The sequence below is a fragment of the Ixodes scapularis genome, unplaced genomic scaffold (genome assembly GCF_016920785.2).
Source record: "Ixodes scapularis isolate PalLabHiFi unplaced genomic scaffold, ASM1692078v2 PGA_scaffold6__148_contigs__length_123643588, whole genome shotgun sequence".
NCBI classification, from domain to species: domain Eukaryota; kingdom Metazoa; phylum Arthropoda; class Arachnida; order Ixodida; family Ixodidae; genus Ixodes; species Ixodes scapularis.
Genome location: NW_024609881.1, coordinates 57,463,577 through 57,490,217, shown reverse-complemented (window position 1 = coordinate 57,490,217; position 26,641 = coordinate 57,463,577). Strand labels below are relative to the sequence as shown.

General features: G+C 46.7%; 3 protein-coding genes across 5 annotated transcripts in view; 2 read left to right on the top strand and 1 right to left on the bottom strand.

The window, feature by feature from the left end:
* Positions 1-3,891, top strand: part of LOC120838079 (eukaryotic elongation factor 2 kinase) — a 35,498-nt gene extending 31,607 nt beyond the window's left edge. Inside the window, exons 12-13 of one of the 2 annotated variants that reach the window (XM_042294684.1) lie at positions 202-505; positions 3,544-3,891. In XM_042294684.1, coding sequence (XP_042150618.1) covers positions 202-505; positions 3,544-3,650 — 411 coding nt within the window. In that variant the 3' untranslated portion in view covers positions 3,651-3,891. The remainder of the gene's footprint in view (positions 1-201; positions 506-3,543) is intronic. The other variant, XM_042294685.1, reaches the window with a different exon arrangement.
* A 3,554-nt stretch (positions 3,892-7,445) lies between these two features.
* Positions 7,446-16,260, bottom strand: LOC8037867 (transcription factor IIIB 50 kDa subunit). 2 transcript variants are annotated; one of them, XM_002405785.5, is made up of 6 exons: positions 16,196-16,260; positions 16,015-16,101; positions 13,670-13,924; positions 10,835-10,999; positions 10,223-10,522; positions 7,446-7,822 (listed from the first exon to the last, which is right to left on the bottom strand). In XM_002405785.5, exons 2-6 carry the CDS (start codon positions 16,078-16,080, stop codon positions 7,484-7,486), a joined length of 1,125 nt encoding a protein of 374 aa, XP_002405829.3. In that variant the 5' UTR covers positions 16,081-16,101; positions 16,196-16,260; the 3' UTR covers positions 7,446-7,483. The 2 variants fall into 2 exon arrangements, with proteins under 2 accessions (XP_002405829.3, XP_040062310.1); XM_040206376.3 differs by having other exon boundaries at positions 16,015-16,260.
* Positions 16,261-16,866: 606 nt separating this feature from the next.
* Positions 16,867-26,641, top strand: part of LOC8037868 (TNF receptor-associated factor 4) — a 43,912-nt gene continuing 34,137 nt past the window's right edge. Inside the window, exons 1-2 of the mRNA XM_040206378.3 lie at positions 16,867-17,023; positions 24,181-24,416. Of these exons, the coding sequence (XP_040062312.1) occupies positions 24,186-24,416 (231 nt within the window). The 5' untranslated portion in view covers positions 16,867-17,023; positions 24,181-24,185. The remainder of the gene's footprint in view (positions 17,024-24,180; positions 24,417-26,641) is intronic.

Here is a 26,641-nt window from a genome sequence, read left to right as displayed (position 1 = left end):
AATGCGACACCTCTACGGCGTCGTTGCACAGAAATCGAGGGACCGCTTTTGAGTGCGCGGTAAATGCACCGGTCGAGAACACATTCCAAATACCATACCGCAACTAACCTTTCACGGTCGTGTATCGCGGATGCCAAAGCGCCTGCCCTCTTGGCCGCAAGAGGCGGGCTTGTGGGCTCAACTCCGGGTGCCTCGCCGCAGGAGACTGAGGAGAGCGTGTCCCGCGGAGTGGAGTACCTGGAGCAGGCGGCGAGGGCGGGGGACCGGTGGTCGATGATCACGCTGGCCAAGGCGCTGGACACGGGGGCGGGGCTGGGCGGCCAGAGGGAGCGCAACTGGGCCGAGGCCTGCCTCTGGTACGGCCTGGCGCTCAGCCGGACAGAGCGAGATGACGAGGGGGAGTACGACGGCTGCATGGATGACCCGGACTACCTGCTGCTCGCCAGGCAGGCCGAGCTCACCCTCCTGGGGGGACACGGGCTCGACAGGGACCCCCAGGCTGCGGGTGAGTGCAGTCCCCCTCATCCTTAAACATACGTGGCCATGTTTTCTGCGTGGACTGCAAGTACGTCTGCTTCTTGCGCGGCGGTTGCGATGACATCAGAACGCCGCGCTCTTACTGCCTGATTGAAAAACAAAACTAGTGGGTAGATCTCGAGGCACCTAGCATTCAAGTCTACCCACTATCATTTCAATTCTGAGGTCACTGCAGCTTCTGCGCAAGAAACAGACAACTTGCTCTCCACATTGCATAGAACCATAGGTCTGTACCTGTACCTTCCTGCTTTTTCTTCTTTGATGAACGAGTATTTTCGGGGGAAGTCAGCACTGTGTGCGCAGCGCCGGCCACTCCATTTGTACCTTCCTGGGACCGAAGTTGGCCGAACTTCCTTTCGATCGACTCCGGCTGCAAAGCCAGATTGGTGTTTGGTTTTGTTTGGCCACCCCTCTCACATTTCCATCTGCCGCAGGGTCACGTCAGCTGCCTTTGAGTTGCGCGGGTACGGCCAACACCTAGACAACGAAGTCGTACGGTGCTGGACTTTCTATGTTTCATGTCGCATAATACACTTTTCATTTGTGGTTCGTTGTTATTTGCAAATCTAGAAACAGCGCATGTTTCCGACTAGGTAATGTTTTCGGTGTTCGGCCAGCACTTCATCCTTATCGATGGAATGTGAGTCCCGGCGATAGACCGTGAGGTGGAATAGTCCTGTTCACACTGTGAACGAATCCCTCGCAAGAAACTGGCGTGGGAGAGGTCCCCCCTCTCACGTGACCAGTAGGGGAGAGTGGCCCGAACCAATGCTGCCTAGGTAACGTGGCTGTAGGGGATGCAGAAAGTCCAGCACTTCGACCTTGATATCTTGGCCCTCTTGCGTATACGTAGCAGGGTGTCTAGCAACCGGGAAAACCGGGAATTGTCAAAGAAATTTTAATTACCGGGAAAAATCGGGGACTTGTCAGGCATATTGTCAAAAAGCGAGCCTAGTCAGAAAAATGAGCCGGAAATGCCATCGAGTGCCCTGAGCAAAGACTTGAAGACTTGGGGAGGAGGAAAATAGGCAATAAATACTGCTTACAGCGGTGCGCAGGCTCTGCTCACTTGCTGTAAAGGGAACAGCCGACAAATCCAGTCCAAGCCTTGGATTGAATCGGATTGAGGGTGCTACACTAGGCTAGATCCAGTTAGAGCTACTAGTTTAGTAACAAATAGAAAAGCTGCAGATCCCAATCCAACCCAAGCCTTAAGTCGGTAGTATCCAAAAGTGTGCATCTGGCGGCCATGCTGCGGTTATGAGTGTGTGTGGTTGAGCGTCGTGTTTTCATCGTGTTTCCGGAAGTGGCCTGTTCATTGACGATGTCGGCGGCAAGAAAGTGCTCTTTTAATCCGGACTGGACGAAACCGAATATTTCGGAATATGCAAGTATAATTAGCCCTGTGTAAAATTATCCTCACAGTGCTCAATGCTCAATGACTTGTGTTGTAATGGTCTTATATATTTAACCGCCTCTACACTGGTCAGGAAATTTTACCTGAAATTGTCAGGGAAAACCTGGCAAAGTCAGAGAATTTCAAAATAAGAATTTGCTAAACACCCTGATGTGGCCTTATTGACTCCCTCTTTGTTGTGTGTGACCATGCTTTCTATTGTATAGGGTTTCGTGACAAAATGCACCTTCCAACCGTCCCTGCGACGGCAAAATCTGGAGAACTTCCCTTTGGCCGCATCGTGGCACCGAAGTCCGATTAGTTTCTCCGTGTTTTCGGAGGGTCATCACTGTTTCACCGGCTGAATCTCTTTCATTGGTGCAGCTGCGATTTCGTCGACTCCCTTTTAGCCTATAACAGCCTCATTGACTCCGTTCGAAGATCTTGACCCCCTTCCGATTCTAGAGCTGTAATCTCATTTACTCCCTTCCAGTTGTATACAGTTGCAACAATATTGTCCCCTTTTGAACTGTGTGACCATTGACTCCATTCACTTGCCCTACTACCCTTAAAAGTTTGTTGACCCTTCTTCGACAACAGGGAGGTCCCCGCAGCTTTTGGCGAGCACGGGACCAAATTTTGCAGAAAGGTCGTTTTATTTTGACCCCAAAAGATAGTAGATTGTTTGTCACCCCGAGAGCACTCGGTGACCCCAGTGAGATGTCCAGCTGCACAGATTGCAAAGCAGCGCCATCAAACGAGCCATGCTTAGATTATGGACACTTCATTCTTCGGTTGCCGTATGGCTTGATCGGAGAATGAACAATCGGAGAATGAACCCCTAAAAAATGCCCCCAAATTCAAAGAAGAACTAAACTCAGAAAATCGGTGTTAAGTAATGTACATCTAAAAAGTACAAAGTAAATGAGAAGATGCATACTTCAAATAAAGTAGTAAGTACACCGGGTGCAATGCAAGGTACCTAAATTGTTAAAGCAAGGTTAATAAAAAGTATAAATACTTTTTAACGCAATCTTTCATCGTGCCCTTTCATTCCCCTGTAGTGTTTTTTTTTAAACTGGTATACATTGCTCTAGGGTTAATCGGGGGTGCATCAGTTTTTTTTGGAAATGGCGGCGAATATTGGATAAAGTCAAGTAGCCACAGAGTAGTTTTACCCTCGTAGAGTTCGAAATGCTGCAGGAAAGCCACCTCCATTAAAAACAGAGCAACGCTTCTTCTGGTCGCGTTTCTGGCGAGGGTAGAATATCTCTTCCAGTATTTCGTTTGAGTTGGCAAAGCATGGTTTTGCGATACAAATTTAACGAGACCAAATTGAGAGAATGTACTTTGAAGTCGTGAGTCGCAGTTTCCTCGGAAAGTACCAGAAAAAAATACTGCAAGTCAGGTATGAGTACATTCTTGGAGAATTTACTTCAAGTAAAGTACAAGTTTTCTTATTCTACTTGAAGTAGTACTTTAGTACCTAAAGTACTTCCCAACACTACGGAAAATAGGGAAGCCTAGTTATGGGTCATCGAGCGACCTTGGGAAAAAAATGCCTAGCTGCACGGTGTGTGAAATGCTCGGTCTTCTCTCCCGCTCCCCAGGGGAACTGTACCAGCGTGCGGCCACAGCAGCCACCATGGCCATGAAGGGACGCCTGGCAAACAAATACTACCAGCTGGCCGAGGAGGCCGCTCAGGAGCAAGCCTAGCAACGCTTGGCACCATGCACAAATTGTGATGTTACGCTGTGATCGGAAATGCGAGGTTTCTTAGATCTTCCGTTCCGGCCTGCCGCCTTGCACCTAGGCAGAGGGGGTGGGTGCGGTTTACTCTTTCTCTCCCTGTACTCTAGGCATTGTTTGTCGTTTTGCGCCTCGTTGTATCATTTGTCGTTTTCGTGGGGCTCCATTGGAGGACCCCCAATAAAGGATCTACCCAGTGTTGCTCCAACTGCTTCGCTTCCTTCACTACGGTGATAACGGGACGCATTCCGGTAGTTGGTCAGCCATGAAATTTATTAGTGTTTTGAATTCTTGCTGAAGCCGACTCTGATTTAGCATTAAAAAGCGAAGCGTACCGCGGCAAGCCACGGTCGAAGAGTTGGCCGGCTGGCAAACACTTGGGTCGTTAGCTCTGTCGGCCGCGCTATGCAACCATCAACGTTACTAGATTACCTCAGTTATGGAACTCTCGCAGAAGGGGGTACCCTCACCCTCACTCACTTCAGTCTGCCTCCTGTCTTTCGAAGCGCCATCTAGATTTTCGTTTACGAACTGTGTTTTCCATAGAGTACGGTGGAACGCCATCCAGACGCTGTGCTTCGAAACGTACGTATCGCATAGAATACATTGCGGTTGCCAATGCAGCCGTCCGGTGCGTCGAACGACGGGTGGCGAGTCAGGCTGAGTGAGGGGAGGTACTGCTCCTGCATGCAGCGTCTATGAGCAGTTCCGTAACTAAGCTAATCTAATGTTGGCAACCATCGGAGATAAACAACAACAAAAGATTGAGGTACACCTAAGCATTCCTTATGAGTTGTGAAAGCGAAAGCATGCAAGCCGCTCGTCCGCTCCCTCTTTCATCTGCTGCATACTTTTCGTCGCCGGTCAGTGCGTGTGCTCCCCTGCTGACCGTGAACGCTCTGTGCTGATGGACACGCGGTGGGGTGAGCGGTTGTGGAAACTGACGAGCGCAGCGGCCAGTGGGAGCCCCGTCGACACGCGCCAGCCAATGGAACCGAAGGAAACTATGCTGTTTTAGTGCTTCAGACTGATGACGTTGGCTCGCTCCATGAGACAGTTAATGCTTTCGCATTAAAAAAGATAATGCAAAAGGCACGCTTTGAGAGGACTTTGCCAGCAGCAAACTAGTTCCATTCCTTTTGATGAACAGAGTGTAAAAAGTTGTGAAGCAGGTTGGTCTTTGAGCGAAACGTTTTTTTAATTCGTCGTGTTTGTCGACGAGCGATCGCCCAATGTTTTACGACATACCCTTCAAGGTATTTCCTCCTTTTCCTCGAAGGCAAAGCACTTTTTCACAAAGAGCCATTGCATTTCTGACAGCTTCACAAAAGGCAAGGCAGCCATTGCGGTAACTAGCAGACAGTCACCGTATCGGTACGTCGGTACTCTCTACCACCTCCGATTGCCGCTAAACCCTCCGCACAAGAGCACAAACTTGCTTGCCGTGCTGGCAGCAGACATAGATGAGACAAGGCAGCCATTGCTTTGACTAGAGGACACCACATCCGAGTGCTTTACACCTCCAGTCGGAACGTGGTACCACGGTGCCACAGTAGACAAAGCCCCTCAATTAGAATCGCACTTCCATTTCACGGTCTCTTCACACCAAAAACTTATCTGCATAGAAAACCGAGCATTTGGTAGAGCCGAGGCGGCGGCAGTTCAGAAAAAAGTCCGAGCGAGCTCTTGCACGACAGAAGCATGTGTAGTCGAGACGGTGCCTTTCGGGAACGTGTTTGTGGACTCGTCGAACAAAAGAAAGGCACTCCGCAACTCAATGTTGCCGACCGTAGTCCTCTTCAACGGGACGGCAGGTATTCTGCAAGTCGGTCACAGATTATCCACAACTCGCCGTGGGCTCGGGGGATACGACCTTGAACCTGTACTCGTTTCGAAAAAAAAAACTTTGCGAACCGAAAACCTTCATTACGCAAATGCGCAAGTCGTGGTGCGGCGCAGCATTGTTGCAAACAGTGCTGCGCCGCCATTTTCTCCCAAGGGTAGCACAGAACGGCGGCCTCGTGCATGGACGGATGTTGCTACTTGTAAGACAAACACATGATGGGCTTTAACTGCTCGCCTAACTTATCCGGAACGTGCGAACGCTGTCGTATCCCGTAAAAGTGCTATCCTAGCAGCAGCTGGAGAACTGTTCCACGACGTAGCGCTCGACGGAACGACCCGACCAGGGAGGTCTCTCGCTGAATCGTGGACGACTGGATGATTCATTCAGTAAGCCTTTGAAGTTCCTACTGAACCAGGAAAAAAGCGTAGTCTTGTAGGCAAAATTGCTGCGTCGTCCCTGGTTCAGCAGCGAAATGCCTCCCCTGCTCGGACTGTTTCATTAAAGGGACAATGAAGACAATTTCAAATATTTCTTTGGTGGTTGAACTGGGTTCCAGGCACATTTCGGGCCACGTTGCCCAAATTTCAGCCGAAACCGGAGCTTGTGTGCCGCGCAAATCAATTAAACAGTCGCGGTAATAATCGTGCCGGGGTCAATTGGGGTGACTAACCAAGAGTTGCAAGAGAAGCCAGAAGCGGAGCTCGCATGGTCGTTGAGGGGCCAAGAAGCGCGATGTCACAAGAGACGCGTCAGCGATTGGTCAAAATGAGACGTGCCCTCGGTCACATGTTGGTTCGCTATTTTTAGGAATACTGTTCTAATTTCCACTTAAATAACCATGAAAAGTAAAAATCAGACCGGAAATGATTACTAAATTGTAAATAAAACAGCATAGTTGCTTTTCTTTTTGCTGCGCTGGACGCGAAACTGGCAACGAGCAACTATGGGCAAACAAAATAAAAAGAACACACGGGAGGCACTTGGTTTTGGTTTCAGATGTCGGTGTCGTGTTTACTTTGGGAACACTGTACTCGAAGGATTCTGCAAAATCGTAGTCATGCCAAATTTATGCGCTGTAGATGACTGTTCTAACGGTCGACTGAAGACCAGTATTCGTTCGAACGACGCTAGTTTTCACGTGTGGTGTTAGTGTTCTTTGACGACGAAAAGAGGACGTCCGACTTTGGTGAAAAAGAAAAATGGTGCTGTTAATTTTCTCCTTGGGGAGCGTCCCCCGCTGAGGAACCGGTTCCCGGAACAACTTGGTCGCTGCCGCTTTCCCCTCGGCATCTCCCCCACGTCCCTGTCCTTCGGCATGCGGGCCGCTCATTGCCGGCAGGGCGGTCTCCGTCGGGTGATGGCGGAGGCTGCCACACACGTATTCCCGTTCTGTTGGTGTTGGGTCACTGAACGGAAGCTCGAACTCGCTTGCGAGAGCGGCATTGCCGTCCGTATTGACAGATTTCACGGATTGACCGTGCCACCGCACTGCTATAACCCACCATGGTAACCAGGGTCTCGATCTCCTAAATACTACCGATACCGACTATTCACACTTACGTCACTCCCTACGTCACCTCCGTTTTCAGAGGCCCAGAAATGAGAATGGAGATAGTTCAGTTTCGGTTTCTTCAGTTCTTTCCTAGGCACAGAAATGTGCGTCACAAATGTCTACAAAAAATTAGGCAGCATGCTAGGTTCCCAAGAAGCCTAAAAACACCATTTAAAAACATTAAATAAAATCGTCTTCATTGTCCCTTTAAGCGCTTCGTCTTGGAGTATTACTTTGGCTGCTGCCAGGATGGCGCTCCCAAAAGATGGGGCTCCTTTGGCGTGTTCCGGATAAGTTTGGTAATCAAAGTCTGCTCTGCGCAAGGAGCAGACAAACTTAGTGGAAACTAACAACAAGACCGAGCAACAAGGTACACAAATTTTACTGGTCGGCAAATAAGGCTCAGGGCGGCTCAACTCCACGCGCCCGCAGAAAGTTCCGCCTCGCGGCCACCTCATCTTCTCCGCGGATGTACGCCTCGATTTCCGAGTCCGAGAAGTCCTCGCAGAGGGGGCCTTCCGGGCTGCGGGATTGCTGCTCCTGCGGTCGCTTGAGGTCGCCGCGGAAAGTCTGGAACACCGCCACGGTGGGGCCCTGGCCGGCGGCGTCTGCGGGGACGCTGGCATCCAGCGTGAGGGAGGCGGAGTAGCGGAGGATGTCCGGCACGTAAGAGGCGGCCTTGTTGGCCGTCAGACGGGTGCCGCACGCCCAGGGGATCTGGGAGGCCAGGCGCACCAGCACCTGCCGCAGAACGGAAAAAATGCACCAGCTCGATCATGCTGACAAAGACCGGGAGCACGAAGGAATCAGCTGGGCACATGCTGTGTGATGTCACAATTTTGTCACGTGGCATGACATGGTGTCGTGAGATGTCATGGTGTTAGCGGGTATCAGTTGCGACACTTCGTGGTGGCGTCATAATGACGGTATTATGTCATTGTGATGTCACGATGACGTTATGGTGCAACGTGCCTTTGCAGTCCTTCGTGAATGTCTCGGGGAATTTGTCTGACAAAACATTCGCAGCCGTATTTCACCAGTCGTAATTAACTGGCCCTGTTTTTTCAAAACTTGGTAGCACATCTAAGCAGTCGCAAACTACGAGAATAATCGGCGACTACGGGGCGACTAGCCTCGTGATATTCACAAGCTTTGAGCGAGCGGGTGACTGTCTAGTTGGGAGTAACAAGTGGAAATGACATAAAAAGACAGGTCACGCATCCGCATACTTGAAGGTCGCTGCATAAATGGGAATTTACGCAGTGACCTTCAAGTCGCTGCGCTGCGTAACACCCACGTTTGTCGCTACATTGGTTTGTCGTGCGCCGCCATCGCGTCGTCCAGCCGCTGCAATTAAACTCGCCGTAATAAAAATTCTTTTAACTTTAGAGCAGTGGTTCTCAAATGGGGGTTTGCAGACCCTTTGCGGTCCGTGAAGGCATCCAAGGGGTCCGTGAAGCCCTTGCTCCCGGCAATAAAAGTTGTCTTTTTTTCAGATCGACAATAAACGTTCCAATTTTCTGGCGAGTTTTCTCGTGTACTTGTTAATAAGAAAAGTCTACTTCACACTAGCCCTTAGTTATACCCATTTATTAAATCACTATCTTAATTAACCAATAACTTTTCCTTTCCCTCACCACGAACGGGGTCCTCCATCATCTCCGCCGATCCACAAGGGGTCCGCGAAACATCAGTGGTTGAGAACCACTGCTTTAGAGAGTAAGGTTGATGTGAGACAGGCATTACGCCCCTACGGAGAAGGTTCACAGTGCCGTGTACATGTACGTCCCGTGATCTGTGCAAAACTTTTTTTCAATCAACTTTTTTTGCATGTTTTTGGAGGCCACAAAAAATGGGGTTCATTATCTTTTCATTGTTTAATATTGAAATTGAATATGCCTTAGACAAGAGCTGCACAAAGGGGGGGTCGCGGGGACCTAATAAAGCCAAGCTGCTGATACTTTTGATATTGTTCTAAAGAAGGGGAAGGAGGGGGCCGCCGGATGATGTTTAAGTATTTTGGGGGGGTCGCGTGCCTGCAAAGTTTGCGCAACTCTGCCTTAGATGCCCCCCCCCCCCCCGACTTTGAACATATTTGGTACATATAGTTTGAACGCCACGTGACTATGGAAAAGAGAGTAGTGAGCGCGCCTGAAACCGGCCAGTTCTCAATCTGCTGTTTTCCCACGGAAAGAAAACGAATTTAGAGTTTTGAGTAGTTGGACTCTTCTAGGTCATATTCAAATAGAAACTTTGGCGAGCATAGATACTCTGTCAGTGTCCCTTTACCCTGCAAGAGACTATGCACCAAGAAACTGAGGGAGAGCAGGAAATGAACGCGCGCAGGGACGTCAAAATGCCAAGCTCTGGTTAGAAGGACTGGTGAGTAGACCTAAATCTAGCTGCCTTCGTCTCCATTCAACTTGTCAAACATGTTAAAACGCCGGTGTCCAACATCTGGCTTTCGCGTTTGTTTGCGTTTGACGAGTGTAGTGGAAACAAAGGCAGTCGGGTTCGGGTCTACCCACTTGCCATTCCAATCGGAGCTTCGCAGTCTCATGTGCCCGCGCGCTCTTGTTTCCTCCTCTACCTCAGTTTCTCGGCGCATAGAAATTCTGTTAAATGCAATGAAGGTGCAACGGCACCCGACGGGATTTTTTTATTGAGCCATCCTCCCCTGGATTTAGTGGACAGACCGGCACCAATCGCCGGGCGCCATACTCGAGTGCACCTTTCAGAGCACATACTCAGAACGATACCCCACTCGTCTTCCAAGAAGACACGCAATCTTGGCGCTGTGAAGTGCACGTAGAGGAAGCGTCGTGTAAATAAGCTCGTAGTGACCTCGCGCTCCGCAACGGCGTGCTCGACTATGGCCGCAAGCGAATACCACGTACAGGAGGTATTCACTGGACGATACATTTGAGAAAGACATTTAGAGCGCACGATCGGAACGAGCTCAGATTAATGGGCCGCTAAAACTAACAACCTGGACGGTGCGGAATGCATGTTGGGAAAGAACCGTGAAAGATTGTCGTATGCACGCTCGCACTGGTATCGCCGCCAGCACAAACGCTCCTTGTAGGATGCCGGACCCACCAGTCAAAAGCGCGTTCCGGGCAACCGTGACAGTTGACCCACCTTGTTGAGGGCGGTGATGATGCGGCAGGTCCCAGCGTTGGCCCCAATCGAGCGCTGCCGGCAGAACTCGGCGTAGGGGACCTGGGCGTGCAGGGGGTCCAGGGAGCGCCAGGCGACGAACACGAGGGCGGGCAGCAGGCAGCGGGGGGTGCGCCCCTCCAGGAACCAGCAGCGGGCCAGGGGCACCAGCAGGGCCCGGGCCCGAGACACCACGGCCTCGCGCTCCTCCGGCCGCAACATCTGGGCGGCCTCGGGTACCAGATCGCGCAAGGACGGCCCCTCGGAGCGCTCCCCCGTGCCCTGGATCGCGATGCCGGTTCGTTTATTCGAGCCATCCGCCCACGAGGACGGACGACTGAATTGCAGACAATTTTTTTTGGTGGACGGAGGCGTCCATTTTAACGAGACATCGCTGCGCACATCTCGGAAAAAGGGCATGATGCGATGTTTGGCCATACTTTTAATAGGGGAAGGTGCCACATACGATTGCAACTTCGGGTTTTCCTGGGATGCTTGGGGCGTTTGTGCCACAAAAAGACAATCTCGTGGGCAATTCAGGCAAGTGTCTGGCCACTGTCGTCTATCTGTCCATGTGTACGGGGACATACATACCTGGCTGAGGAGTCGGAGGGCGCAGCGCAGTTGGCTCCCCGTGCACTGCGCCTCCGAGGCGAGGCAGTGCAGGGACACGGCACGTCCTTCCTCCCGCAGCACCTTGTAGCAGCAGGCCGCCGCCAGCGACACGTGACCCGTCAATGCAGCTCTGCCTGCCAAGTCCTGCACAGGCACATGGATGCAATTGCTCAATGTCCGGAAAAAACGTGACACGGGTGTGCGTTTGGCCATCTAGAGTCACCTAGAGAGTACAGTGCATTCAACTAGTCGGTCACAGGTGAAGAGTTTGGGGAAAGCTCCTCCCAACTCTTTTCACTTTAGCAGAGCGAACGCTGGAGAAGAGGTTGCCTCCTTTCCAGCGTTCGCTCTGGTAAAGTGGGAAGTGGTGGGAGGAGCTTCCCCTGAACACTTATCCCGTGGCCGACTATACTAAATAAATGCACGCGCAGCGGTCGGAGAGACTGCTTGCGCCGTCCAGGGGTCGTAGTACAGCCTGTTCCCGGGAACATTTTCTAGCGTTTTTTGCATCGCAAAAATAAGCTATGTGCCGCCGAACTATCGGTCTCCGTCCAGGTGCGGCGCTAACAGTCGAAATGAGTTGCCCAAGTTCCGGAGCTTGCCGTTATCCAGTTAAAAAGTTGCAAACAATTTTCGAAAGCTTTTAATGGGAAAATGGCGGTTGACGAATTGAACGGCGTCGGCTACCGGGAGGGGTATTTCTATTGAAATTTCCGGGAAATCATTTATAACTTTTGAAAATTGTAACTGTTAGTTCTGGGACTTTGGCATCTGGTCTGGACTGCTAGCATTACACTAGGCAGAGACTGAGCGTTCGTCAATGCACAATTCATTTTTGTAATAAATAAAGTTTTTTTTTTTCTCTGGAATTTGCAGTAGGTCACACTGTTGTTTTCTAGAGTCACACTCCCGGTACTGAAGCAATGACTGGTGCGCGATTTGGCAACGATGTAAAACAAATAAACTTCGCCAGTAGACTTGAAAATGAGTGAGCATGCAGGAAAGGCGCAAACATGACAAAAGCTGAGACAAGAAAGGAGCAAGAGGGCAGGTAAAAAAGATGTGCACACACACAGTAGAGAAGATGTTTGTGTGTTCTTTCTATGTGTCTTCTTCCTCCTCTGTCTCGGATTTAGTTGATCACTCGACTTTCTGCTTTTTTAACACGGAATGTGTTTTATCTGCCAAATTCTATGAGAAAACTCTCATGAAGAACCATCGCAAAGAACGATCAGAAAGAACCAGGTGACACAGTGATGTCGAGCGATATGAAGTTATGTGACTGTGCGAGATCACATGACACCCCAATGTCACATGACCACCACGACTTCTCTTCTGTCTCCGGTACAATTCTGTTAAAGATCACGTGACTTTTTCTTTTTGGGTTCCCACTGTTGTGTTGGCGGTAACAGCAGTGCCAAGAGTACACGAGAAATATTGGACACCCATTAAAAATGATGATTAAACAAAAAAAAAGAAAAAAAGGAGCAAGAAGGACATGTGACGCAACAGGAGCTTAATTTTCCGCAGCGTCATCAGCTTCATCATTAGGCACTTCTGGCAGAAGTTTTGGCCACCACTTGTGCATTATAATTACGGCTCTGTGTTTTAGGATAAATTTTCGTCAATTTGAATTTATCCAAAGAACTCGAAATTTAAATGTCACAACAACAACAAAAACAAAAAAAAGAAATGGTATTTTACAAGTAAGTTTTGTCAGAGCACAGAAAGGTCAGTCCTGACGAGAGGCCTTTCAGTTTCTTTTCAAATCTCGGGCAATTGACAAAAGGGGTTCACCGTTCATCTCGACAAGTTTTGTTCCGGACAATGGATCATTGTAATTTTGGGTCACGACAAACGCCACTGTTCTAGTATTCCGTTTGGACTTTTATAAAAAAAAGTGGGGTCGTGTTTTTACAACATTGAAAGCTATGATCGTAGGAGGGAGGGGGGCAGCTAAAGGTTCATCTCACCACTCCACCTTGTGCAACCACAGTGGAATGGGACGGGAAGAAAATTGGCTATGCCAAGGGTTTCAGCGACAGCATCGACGCTTATTATCAAAGCAACACTTTCTTTGCGAAACTTGTTGCGGGGCAGTTAGTATTACCGATGGCAAGGGTGAAAATGCCCAATTCAGTTGACGAAAAATGATCCGATACAGGTGAATTCTTACGAATTTAAAGCACGCTCAAGTCTGTATTACATTTTCTAAATATTAAAAAAAAAATTGGGCACACAGCAAAATTATATTTTGAACTTCAGAGAATCGGGAATCTGCCATAAACTCAAACTCTGAATTTTTGTACATGAAATTAACTCCGAGCGACAATTTCACGAGAAATAAACTCCAAGAACACGGAGCCCTAATTATAATTAACGGATAAGCACAGTGCACCTGTTACCCGACGGTGCAAGCATCAAAGAGAACTTGCTCTCTAAATAAATAGAGCAATTTATAAATGTTTGAAAATATATGTGACATCACATCGCATGACACGATATCAAGCAACGCAATATCGCTCGACACGGTGGTGCATCGCGGTGTCGCACGACGACTCTCGTGCCGACGGCGTTAGGTGCCGACTTGGGAGTCTGGCATCGTATCCCACCCATACATCAAAAGCAATCCCGAAGTGGCAACAAACGACGGCACAAAAGCCGGAGAGCCGTGCTGTCAAACATTGCCACCCTGGCTGTCGATCGCAGAAATGTCGACGTCGTTGCGCGGAAATCGAGAGACCACTTTCTAGGACGCAGTAAACACGCGGGTCGGAGGAGCATTCCAGCAACTGCGTTGGCGCACGGACCCACCTGGTAGAGATCCCTGGCCCTCTGCGTCATGGACGCGCTCATGGCAAAGCGTCCGGCCGCGTGCTGCAGCCACCGGTCGCACTCCAGCCGGTGCCCACGCAGGGGGCGGGTCCGGACCAGGCGTAGTCCGCCGGGGCACAGGGCCAGCTTGGTGGTCTCCGTCGGAGGCACGTAGGAGGCGCCGTCGTCGCCACCCGTGGACTGGAAGTCACACGACTCAAGGACGGCGCCGCACGACGTACACACCTTGGACACCTGCCGAAGAGAAAAAGCGGTTTGCAAACGATTGGCCCCTGATAAAACATAGAAGAGGTCGTTCATTTTCGGGTTTTATTTTAATTTTCACGTTTATGACATCATTTCCGGAACAGGGGAAACCCACTGAAGACTTTGGGAACTTTGAACCCCTAATCTAGGGGGCACACAAGAGGAAGGGCAATCTTAAACGAAGACGCACGAAGGCGATGAAGACACAACCATCGGAACAAGATGAAACTTGGCAAACGTTAAAATAGTCGTTGAAAAAAATAAAACCCAAAAACGAAGGATCCTAAATGGGTGTCATCAATAATAAGTAATGACAAGTAAGTTGAACAAGACGACGGCAACTTTGGCATCTGGTTCCAAGTGCTAGCGCTACATTTTGGTGAAGACCGAGTGTATGGCGACGGCAATGTGTAAGAAAAACAAGGTTCCTTTTTCACCCATAAATCCCATCTTTAGCTAGGGAATGAATGAACTGCAGAGCCAGAGCATGTTGGTTTAAGGTAACTAACGAAGAACATGCGCATCTCTTGAGTAAAAACAATGTTACATTTTACGAGAGGATATTGTCGCAGATAGAAAAGGATAGACAATCATAAAAATTAAAATAAAGTTTAATCGGTGAATTTGCGCCAGAAACAAGAGAAGGAACGAGTGTAGAGAAAACCGCAGCGAATGTCGGAGGCGGTTGCAGCGAGCGTCGAGGTGTCTGTGTGACAACCGTGTACCGCGAGAGTGAGTCGGCAAAACCATGCTAGACTTTTTATCTACTACTCTTGATTTCTTTAACATTCGGCCTAGAATGTTTGAGCATCAAGCTAAAGCGAAACTAACTCGGCAAGGCCATGTTGGCCTCCCTATTTTCCGGCCTAGAATGTTCGAGCATCGAACATTTGAGGTAAGAGTAAACACGAATCTTCTAGAAGTATAGGGTAGCATTCCCTCTTGGCCATGCACACAGAAATATTGACAAAAGCCTGACCCAGGTTGTAAGAAAGGGAAAGCGGTGAGCATAGTTGATGGGCCTCTTTCCAGTAAGCCTCTGCGCATATGTGTATACCCTGTCCCCCGGCCTCGTTTTCCACTGTCACAACTTTCAGGGAACACAGTCTTGCGTGACCAATGTTGTTGGCACTTATCTTGGCGCCTGTTTTCGTCTTTTTTTTTATTATGTTTTTTGAGCATTGGTAGGAGGGGGCATAAAGAGCAATGAAGACCCATACAATGGCACGACGCTAATGTGTTCTGTCGGGTGAAGGCATGTTGGGTTGCCCCTCATATGTAGTTTGCAGACAACCCCCAGAGGGCACTTGTTACTTACAAAAGATCCATTGCTGCGATTCCTTTCTCGGCTGTTACCTCTTCCCACAAATTTATTTTCTACCCCCTCTCTTGTTCCCTTTCCTTCCACCAACATCCAGGATGGACTTCAGTCAATACCCTTTCGTGAAAAAGTGAAATGATGTTGCTGGTTTGTAGAGATATGACATGACATGGCATCTCATTTGACCTGTTTATTTATTCTTTCTTGGTACTAGAAGATGCCTACCCTCCTCCAGACAATGCCACATTTTATACAATTAAAGAACCAACTGCAGCCAACAAACATAGCCAGGCATGTCTTCCTTCTAACGAAAATAAGCCAAACTACTAGTTAATTAACTGTCTGTGTAATCGGCGTTGTTCGTGTCCTTGTCCAAGCCCAGTTTCTTCCGTTAGAGTGGGCAAGAATTTGTGGGACTCCACGCGCGCATTTAATAAAATAAAGGAAACTGTATTGGGATGCAGTACCTTTGAATCCTTAAGACAGCACGCCCGTGCCATAAGTGCATCATAATTAAGTGCCGAATTTTGTCTGTCGACAAAACAAACATGCGCTTGGTGTGTGTGCGAGGCTGACTCTGAACCGTGTCTCTTGCCGAACAATGTTTCTTGTATGTCACTCTAAACTATCGAAGACGAGCGCATAGCTTTCGGAACTCATTCGGCTCTGTGTTTTAAGTTTCGAAACGAATCTACAAGCTTGTTGAGAAAATAAAATTTTGTTTAAAGTGTGACTAGGAGGAAGTTAAAAAACTTACCCCATCACCGGCGTCAGCGACAGGCGCAACTTCGCCACAAGAGGGGCATCTTGCCATTTCTGACATTCTGCTCGAATTCTACGCCCGCTGGAAGGAAGCACGTCTAATCAAATTGCTGTCAAAGGGCCAAGGTCCAAATACCCAAATGGCCCACAAAGGCTTTATGCAGAGAATGTCGTACATTCAACGTATCCGAGCGACCATTGCGAGCGATTTGCGAGCAGCGCCGCTACTTCGTTACCAAGGTAACTAGGAGCCGCCGTGTGGTAACTAGCGCCATAAGTGTGCCTTCCAACGGTAACTAGCGCCACATCTGTGCCTTCAACTCTGGCCTTCATTTTATTCATTTGATTCCATAGAGTTTGATCTATTTCAAAGATTCAAAGCACATTAAAGCCAACAAATGAATCAAACGTCATAAATTATGCCCTGCAAAGAAACTATTCAACAGTTGATTTTAATTTAAAAGTAGTAACTCTACTCTTTTTATCCGGTCTTTTGCTTCCTTTAGAAATTACAGACGACGCAGAATATAGGTAACGGTAGTCGACGCCCAAACAACAAATAGGTAGTGTTTATTTGCTATATTCAGCAATTAGAAACCAACTACGTTTCAGTTTCGGTTTAACGCGTGGCCTTGAGCGGCCAGTTGGCGGCGGCCTTGCTCTTGCCGAGCTGAGCTGACTCATGCAGGTTGGTCAGCTGACTGGCGAGGTGACGGAACTTCGCGTGCGGTGTTTTCCTACGAGGAAAGTCGTCGAGTAGACTGAGACAACAACCGCGAAGAAACAGAGTTCGCGCCACGGCGCCACCTGCAGCCAAGTTTGACTAATTTGACGTCAGTATTTTTTTTTTTTTTTTTTCCTGCTGACGCGCGCGCGCGAGTATTGAGGTCGAAAGGTAAAGAGCGCATCGGGGCCATCATCAGCGCGCGTACGGACAAGCGTCCCGACGGCTAGCATCGCGGGGACTGTGCCCAAAGCCCCTTCATCCGTCCATTCCCTGAGTCGTAAGTACGTGGACTGCTCTGTGCTGGCCTTACCAGCCTTACCACACGACACGGGTCCAGTCAGCATGGTCTTCTTTCCAACCTCACCACTTTCGTTTCAAAGCTTAGTTTGTTCTGTGTACCTATCTGTAGACTCTCGTTGTCTAGTTGTTTAAAGGTAAGCTAGAAATTAGAGGAAAGGGGGAAAAGTGCCCCGTTTCAAGAACATGACAGGGCAAGATGAGTTGAATGGTGCGGTGCGTCACTGATTTTTCCGTGACAGTTAACCGCTTCTAAAAACAAAGTAAACAAAATAGAAAAAAAAAAAAAAACCGAAGTGCAGGCGAGCTGGTGCGTTTTTCGAATTTCTCATTTTGAATTTCTTCCCAGTCTCAGGTTTAAACATCCGGAAGCGCTACACTCAATCAAGAAAAGGAAAAAGAAAGCCTGCCGGTTTGACGGCGAACTGTAGAGGTGTTGGTGTGCGCCGTGCATATCCCTTGTCGGCAGCGGCCCGAGGTCAATTTTAGCATAAGCGCGCGGCGGCGGCGTCAGCGGCATCGTTTAAATGCCCCGATATACGGCTCTGAAATGCCCTCGTTAGATGTGCCACTTGTGGGTACAAGACAAACTACTAGTTCGCACATGTGTCTTCGAAAACCCAAGAGATATGTCTACGGAGATAGAATTGACAAAATCACCAAGTCGACAGAACAATTAATTCTTGCCATGGACTTGTTTTTACTGGTTTTTAATTTGCACCGAACCTGAGCGCACTGAACGTAGTAGCTTAATGATACTTTTATTTTCTCGAATTTTGCTTTATTTTAAAAGTTATAGGCAAATTAAAGTTACAAAAACAAGCAAAAAATAACCTCCTTCATGACGTCCCTGGTCGCTTGAGTGGCCGTGAAATAGAGAAGGGATAGTGAGCTCTGCGAGCGCTCACGGCTGCCCTCGAGAGGGCGCCACTAAAGCATGTTCTGGATAGGCTGTAGGAAGCGGGCAGCCAGGGCGGCTCACATTGCATTTGCTGCGCGATTAAACACTAATTCGGCATGACACTTCATCGGCCACAAACGACAGCAAACACGGGGTAAAGATCAGTTCAGAACAGGAGCCACTTTGCGCTGCCATACTGCCAAACCGCAAGCCAAACATGCTCGCCAAAGGCCTTCGGAAGCGGTTGGATCCTGGAGCCCGTATACGACCACAGCGCCGCCACATACATCCGATACGCTCGCCGCTCGTCGGTGCCTGATCCCACTACCCCTTTCTAGTATGCGCCGCCTTTTCCACCTGTTGGTGGCGGGTATGTTGAGGGGTCATTTCTTGTTTCCGTACTTTATAAACTGCATTTGTTTCTTTTTTTATCTAAAATACTGAACAAAAACTACTTTCATAAATCATTGAAATGGTTCGCGCCACTTATATTTTGTATTTCTACTAAAAAGAAGCTTTTAGCAGCTCTGACCAGTAGTAAGGCCAGGACCAAAAACGTTGCATATCGCGCGCTTTCGGCAACGTGGGTCGCCCTCGTAGGTGGAGGAGGTTTCCACGTCGTCCGGTTAAAATATGGCGCACTGATATTTAGTCACTCTCTCCGTACCCACTGGCTTGCCCAAACTCTAAAAGATCTGGAGACCTCGAAAAAGGTAAACGCTTAAATATGATTGCAGGGCCCCATCAAGACATCTTGGGATCTCTTGCACACGCGGTGCCATATCTATCGGGTTGCCTAGAACCCTTGGAATTTTCATATAATTCCTATGCCTTTCACACATAACTTTTTTTTTTTTTTGGCTTGAAAAAAATTTGGCACAGTTATAAGTAAACATTTTTCAAAAAGAGTACTTATATATACGTTTTATCTCGCAAATACGGGAAAATCAGTGTGTTCTCTCGTAAGAGGTTGCAAGAACTTGGTCGTAAGCAAACGCAAGTGTGTGAAAGAACGTTAGCATGCCACCCTGCAGTGTAGGGGGCCACCAGCTCCAGTAATTGTGCTGAAAGTTTTTATTGTTTTCCTGCTTTCCTGTGGCATGCATGTTCACTGAGTGCAGTGCACATTAGGTGAGCAAAGAGTTATCCATCTTGCTCATTCTATCATTTAGCTTGGTGATAGGGACATTAATGATAAGGATAATCTTGCAAGGTAATGCTACCCTTTTTTGACTTGATCTCATGTGTATATATGGGCGGTTTCATTTGGGTTCAGGCAACAGGGTGCAGTCATATTTTTTATTTTCCTTCAAATTTTTATATTTCGTGATGCATGTTCCAAGAAGAACAAGCCTTTTTATTTTAATGTCCTGACATGTTTAGTTTTTGAGAAAAAGAAATCTCAAAGAAGCGGAAAAGAATGACAAGGTTTTTTGACGATTGTCGTGTGTGGCGGTTTTGAATCGCTCTAAATCTCAAAGGATTCAAAAGAGAGCGTCTATATTTCTTTAGTGTGATATATATGCAAGTAGGGTGGTAAGACGACATTATAACTACTATGTATTATTTGTCTCCCTAATCTTCGTAAAAATCCCCCAAACACGCCTCCGCAAACAACTGTGACCTAAACTGGATTTTTTTTTTTTTTTTTTTGAGTCTGCTATGTTTAGTATTGCTTTTAAAATAATACCATATGTAGAACCTTTCATTGCCTTCCAAATTAAGCAAAGTTTGTGTCTTTATCATCTATGTGTACTGAGAAATAAATTATAAAACAACTAAGGTTTTTGTGTAAAAAAAATTAAAAGACATTTAAAATTTTTTTTTTTGTGTGTCACGTTTTTTCACACCCTTCTTTTAGCCAGCATACATTCTGTTGTAGGTATGTGCACTAGTTCTGAGTTTTAAGCCTCTAAATATGCTAAAAAAGAGCAAATGCCGATGGTGGGTTTATGGGTTATAGCTGTATATTTTATTCTTTATTATAAGAATCTAAGGGACGTTTAATAAATAATCCTACAAAAGACATTGATGTCGTTAGGTGTATAATAACAAGTTTGCAATTCCAAACGTCTAAACACTATAAAATCGAAACTGCCGAAAGCGGGTTTTCAGACAATTTCTGCCGGTGCCACGATTAGGCAGCTCCAAGCCTCTCCAATCATGGCACCCTATGCGCTACATAATCTGTACTATGCTAGAAATGTCAAAGTATAATATTGTAAAACATTAAAGTGAAATACACTTCCTATTGGAAGCCTAGATTTTTAAATGCGAATTTTTAGATTTTTAATGCGAAATTCATGTTAACACAATTCAGAATAATTTGTATTTATTTTTGCCACTCTTTATTTTTGACGTTTTTATTTTATCTGCAAACAACTGGTGGGATTAAAAAAAAATTAAATGTTTTTTTTGTTTTTTACAGCTGCTGAAATTGAAAAAGTGAAATCCGAACCTGTTTCATAATTTATTTATTTGCAAAATGTAGAAGGCAATGAAAGGTTCTACATGTGGCATTATTTTAAAAGCAATACTAAACATAATCAACTAAAAAAAAAAAAAAATCCACAGTTTATGTCAGAATTGTTCGCGGAGGCACGTTTGGGGATTTTTAAAAAGATTAGATCGACAAATAATAAATAGTAATTAAAATGTCATTTTACCGACTTGCATATATATCACAATAAAAAAAATATAGAAGCTCTTTTTTGAATACCTTGAGAATGAGAGGGATTCAAAAAGGCCACACACGACGATCGTCAATTTAACCCATAAACCCACCATCAGCATTTGCTCTTTTTTTAGCATATTTAGAGGCTTAAAACTCAAAACCAGTGCATATACCTGTAATGGAATGTATTCTGGCTAAAAGAAGGGTGTGAAGAGAACGTGACGCAAGAAGAAGAAAAAAATTAAAAATGTTTTTTTATACAGCGTGCTGAAATTGAAGAAAAAGTGAAAACCTTCTTTGTTTCATAATTTATTTCTCAATACTTGTACTGGATGAAGGCACAAACTTTGCTTAATTTTGAAGACAATGAAAGGTTCTACACATTGTATTATTTTAAAAGCGATACTAAATATAGTCGACTAAAGAAAAATCCGCAGTTTAAATCACATTTTTTCGCGGAGGCATGTTTGGGGATTTTTACAAAATTGGAGCGACAAATAATAAATAGTAGTTATAATGAAGTTTTACCTACCTGCACATACAGGGTGTTTCACGAAAGGTGGACAAATTCAATATTGCGAAAACTGCTCATCGCAACAAAAAAAGACTTGTGTTGTTTTGGTGCTGGGCCAGGGGCCTGTTTAGGAAAATTATTAAAGTCTGGGATAACTAAGTTGTTAATTTTTTTTTGCGTAATTAACTTCTTTAATATTGTGTTTATAAGGGCATGGTTTCAATTAGAAAATTGCTCAGCATTATCGAAAAACACTTAATCAACAAATTGCAGAACGATAGAAGGCACGCGCAGCATTTTACAGCTTTCCGAAAAACCACACAAATTCGACAGGTTTTAAGTTTCTGTTTGCTATGGGAGCGCATTTCGGCCCCGACGGCACCACGCTGCATGGAGAAATAGTGCAACCAACCTCTGCTGCGTCATTTGTGTGCGGTTTTTCAGAAAGCCGTAAGATGCTTTGCATGCCTTCTATCGTTCTGCAATTTGTTGATTTAGTGTTTTTGATGATGCTGAGCAATTCACTAAATGAAACCATGCCCCTGAACAAAATATTAAAAAGTCAATTAGTACGCAAAAATAATTAACAATCTAATTATCCCGACTTTAATAATTTCCCTAAATGGGCCCCTGGCCCAGGACCGAAACGACACAAGCCTTTTCTTTTGTTGCGAAGCGTAGTTTTCGCAATAACGAATTTGTCCAGCTTTCATGAAACACCCTGTATATCATAATAAAAAAAATATAGACACTCTCTTTTAAATACTTTGAGATTGAGAGTAATTAAAAAATGCCACACACGACAATCGTCAAAACCCCGTGGTTCTGTTCCGCTTCTTTGAGATTTTGTTTTCTCAGAAACTAAACGTGTCGGGACAGTAAAATAAAAAAAAAAAAGATTGTTCTTCTTGGAACATGCGCTACATAATATAAAAATTTGAAGGAAAATAAAAAAAATGACTGCACCTTGTTGCCTGAATCCAAATGAAACCACGCATGTATCATCTTAGAGTCAGGCTATTGTATCGCACATTCAATGAAAACCACAGGAAATGCATGGACAGTTATGATCAAGAGTAGAGTTATGAGCTGGTTGAAGCCAGTTCACATTTGGTGGAACCAGTTTCTACCAATTCACAGTTTGTGGTACTATCAGTAATGAAACCAATATTTTGTGTGCTTGCCTGAACCGGTAATGAAAAATGCAAAGCTACTGAACCCAAACCGAACCAGAATGACCTTGCTCAGCACCCATACCTGTGATTCATCTGTGTGCACATATTATTTTACTCGTGCATTTAAAATCCCGCATACCAGTCGTTTCTTAAAGGAAGCGCAAGCGCTTGTAGAAAAGAGGAAGCACAATTGGGAGGGAGGAAGTTACCAAGGCCGGCTAAATGTCTCGCCTCGCTGCAGTTCGCTGTTCTATTGTTTCCAGCACCATTGTATGTAATTGCGAGCATTTCTTTGTCTCTTTTTTATTGTGAGAGTTGGCACCATCCGAGACATGTACATTTTGTGCTATACATTTAGGTCTCTGTCCTGGTGGAGTTAAATCGTGAAACGCTACACAGATGTGTTCATGGCGGCTTTTCAGATATCAACCATCTTTGTACATAAATACATATCTAACCAAAGGCAATTGAATAGCACAGTAATTGCTATCAAATAAATGTGAATTTTTTCTGCATATACTTATGGTGCGCAGACGTGACATCCGGAACAAAATAAATTGATGAAGCAAAAATGGGACTAGTCAAATGCTCTACTTGAACAGGAGCTCTATTGACCAATGGTTGCATGCATTGGCCTTTAAAGAAGAGAAATCTCTTCTTTAAAGGCCAATGCATGCAACCATAGAGAAATTGAGCCCCCCAAGCCCTGGTTCAGTTCAGCATTTGCTGCAGGAGTTGGTTTAATTCAGTATTTGCTGTAGGGGATGAACTGCCAGACACTTGACACTCATGTGAAGGATTTTCAGCCATACTGAATAAAGTTTTATATGTCAACTAGGTAGTTCTCACATTATTAGGGAGAGGGTTGAGCTGAGTAGACATTTTTTGGCATGGTCCGTTGTTCTCAGGTCTTACCTAATTGTTATCTACACAGCCTGATGAAGTCCGACCCCATTCTGAACCCATTTTGTCCACCAAGGGACCAATTTACTGAACATATGTCTAGACCTTCTTGTCAAGATGTGCAAGACATATCCTGTAGACTTCTTGACAAGATGGCTGCAAGACATATCATGCAGACATCCTGGCAAGACCTGGAGCTTACCTAATTCACTGTTATGTTTGAGTTACAGGGTATCTGAGATGTTTTTAATCACATAAAACATCTGTAGGGCATCTTGTAGCCTACAAATGACAAGACATCTTGTACACGACTATTCTGTAGAAGACGCCTCTTTTTGTAGACCAGAAATGGTGGTACATCAGCTGGGCTAGAAAAGGGCATCAGGATGTCTGAGACAGTAATGTCTCGCCAAGAGGTATCCACTGGACATCTGGCACATCTTTCTAGGATGTGCCAAGATGTCCATTGGTGTTCCAAGATGTGTCCTGCAGCAAAACATCCATAGTTGGTGACAGGTAGGTGCTCCAGTGCAAGCTTTCTTCCTTTGATAACACTTTGCTGCTTCCAAAACCCGTTGAAAGGCAACAAGCGCATCCTGGAGGTGGAGCTCCTACTGAATAGACCTTTCCGTAAATATGTGGCGCTCCTATTGTCTGCTGGTGGCGTTTTGACGTTCAATGTATGGCACAGGAGATTATCCAGGAGTCGAAGACGAAGTTGACGTTGGTTTATCATTTTGTGATTTCAGAAGGAAAGCAAAACAAAGCTAATCTCCTTATGTGCTCACTTTATTTTTTTTTGCATTCTGGGATCGTAATGATAAGAGAGAGAATTAATTGTGCTGCTTCCAGAATTAACGAAGTGATCGAGTCGGAACAGCCCCGCAATTTACCTCGCCACGAGGTTTTCTGGTATTTTCCAGAAAGGATTTATAGCTTGTCACTGACTGTAGAATCTTTCGTCTGCCAGGGTCGATGCCCCAGGTGCGAGCTCGCGGCTTCCCGTGGCTGGCCGAGGATACGCTTCTGACGCTGGTAGAGCCGCCGTCGGGGGAACTCAGTTGCTGCTCGTGCGGCGACCTCGTGGGAACCCTGTGGGGTGCCCCCTGCCGACATCGGTTCTGCACGCGCTGCCTCGAGCCACTGCTGGGACAGGACTCTCGTGCCCCGTGCCCCATCGACGCCAGCGAGATCCTCAGGGCCCAGGTGCGCACCATATTCCTTCTAGTCCTTGTGTTCTAGGGTCCGATTTCTGTTACCACGAGACAGATCTAATTGGCCTTTCACTAAACGAGCTAAGACGTCGTTAGCAGACTGTTCATCTGCCAACGTGAGCAAAGAATGTCTTCTACAAAGCGTTGTTCACAGATTGAGATAAACAAAAACATGCCTTTGAATTGTCTTTTAATGTAACCCAAAAAAGGCGGCCCTCTGCTACAAACCCAGTGCTGCAGCGAACGGATGAAAGCGGAAATTGTAATTGTCTGCTATATTGACGTTTGAATGCAATCGACAACCTGCACTCCTCTGCAAATCTCAAGTTGTTCTGTTGCTGTACACAAGGTAAAATTTATCGGTGGATAAAGGAGCGCGAGGGGCGAGCACATTGGAGGCTGCAAGACCTCTCTTGACACCCGTGTGATATGATTAATTTTCAACAAAATATTGCCCCATCATTGTCTCGCGAACAATACAAAAATTGCCAATTGATTGATAACGCTCGCTCAGCGGAGAGCTGTGACGGCACGTTCAGTCAGCGGCCGAGAAAGCTTTCATTACAACTAGTGAAAAAAATTGGACCCCAGGAGCTAGCACAAGCTCTAAAACAAGATATATATTGCTACTGGTTGGAGCTGAGCTAGTTGGTTCGTATCCTTGGGTGGTGCCAGCCGAACACTTATATGCACACACATACACCAGTGGTTGTCTATTTGTGTGTTTACAAGTGTTTAGCTGGTGCCACCCAAAGATAGCTTGCCTCTGGTACATTGTCTGCTCATTGAAACTTCGAGGAAAAGCAGTGACCTTCAAGACTGACTTCCAGAGCGTTTTTCAGCCAAGCCGAAGATCCTCCTTGCCACACACTCTCCTTACTCGTTTCGTGCAGATTGGTTATTGTAACAGTGTTTCAATACAAAGTTAGCCATTGGTCTGTTAATATTTTTTCTTTAATGAAGGTTGTGTTTAAATGAACTATGGCGCCTGGAAGGTGTCTTCGACTGATCATCATATTCTGCCCACGCATCGAGAGTGGCCCGAAAGTGGCAACAAAGTGTGTTACAGGAGCTGGCGTGTCATGCTTTCGGATGTCACATCGTGGTGGTTGGTTGTAGAAATGCTCGCGGAAAAGGGGAGTGCTGGAATCATTGTCGTCGCGGCGTCTCACCTCGTTTCTGCATTGGTGTCCATCTGCCGTCTCGTTGCAAAGCTACCTGTGGCAGAAGATGTGTCTGCCGCACAGACCTCCCCTGCTCTGTCACTGCAAGGATGGCGGCGGTCGGCATCTTAAGACTGTGGGATCTTGCTAGCAACACAGGTACCGATAGAGGAACCAAAGGGTTGTCTCAACAGTGGCGATATCGCAAAGGAGACGTCAAACCTAGTAGCGCGGTCCCCACATCTCCACGGCAATGTAGACGAACGTTTAGGGCTACATTACCGCGGGTCGGTTCGATTAATTACCTCCGTCGGTGCCAATGATCGTCTACCTTGTCTCACTCTCTCGAATATAGCGGAAGAGAAGACGGACGTACCAGAGTAAGGACAGAGTCCAAGAGCATTTATTAACATACTCTTCTATATGAACTACTATGTCCCCATCCAAAATGCCCCCCGCGCCGGCAAGGTAAGAAAAGGTCCTTAGCTGGCCAGACGCGGGGTTCCGGAGAGCCAAGACCGGGGAAGCATCGGAGGAGTCGCCGACACACGTCCTATCTCTTTCGCGGTCGGCCGGACGAGTCCCTTTCCCCAAAGCGGGAAAACAAGAGTCGAAACCTCCTCGCCTCTTAGCAGTGATCCGCACCCGAGCGGGGGAATGGAAGTCGGTCCCCCGGGAGAGAGTGAGAGGAGAGCCCCCCAAGCCAGGCCGGCCCTCCGCCTCACGAACAGGTCGGAGCTCACGGCGAAGGAGGCCGAGTGTTCCGACCCGCGGCCGTTATCACAGCCATCGGGGAAGGGAGACAAGAGGAATCTCCACAAGACTGCCGTGACACTGCCGCCTGAGATACGAGTTTGCTGCTGTACGCGCACGTGCCGCTGGGGAAACATTTCAAATATTCACAAATATCCTTATATTGCTGTTGGATCACAAGGTTGAGTCGAATTCCCCGATAATGAAAGCAATATTCTCAACCTTTCAATATATCTGCATATGCTTAAAATTTTTCATTAATTTTTGTGAAAAGTATGGTGTGTGTACAAAGTATGACTCA

Bases quoted from the DNA above. Each gene is read 5' to 3' on its own strand.
- LOC8037867 (XM_040206376.3), bottom strand. From the start codon at position 16,080: ATGTCAGAAATGGCAAGATGCCCCTCTTGTGGCGAAGTTGCGCCTGTC. The intron at 11,000-13,669 runs GTGGGTCCGTGC...GTGCCTGTGCAG, and splicing joins GGGCCAGGGATCTCTACCAG to GACTTGGCAGGCAGAGCTGC. The intron at 10,523-10,834 runs GTATGTATGTCC...ATCGCGATCCAG, and splicing joins CCCTCCGACTCCTCAGCCAG to GGCACGGGGGAGCGCTCCGA.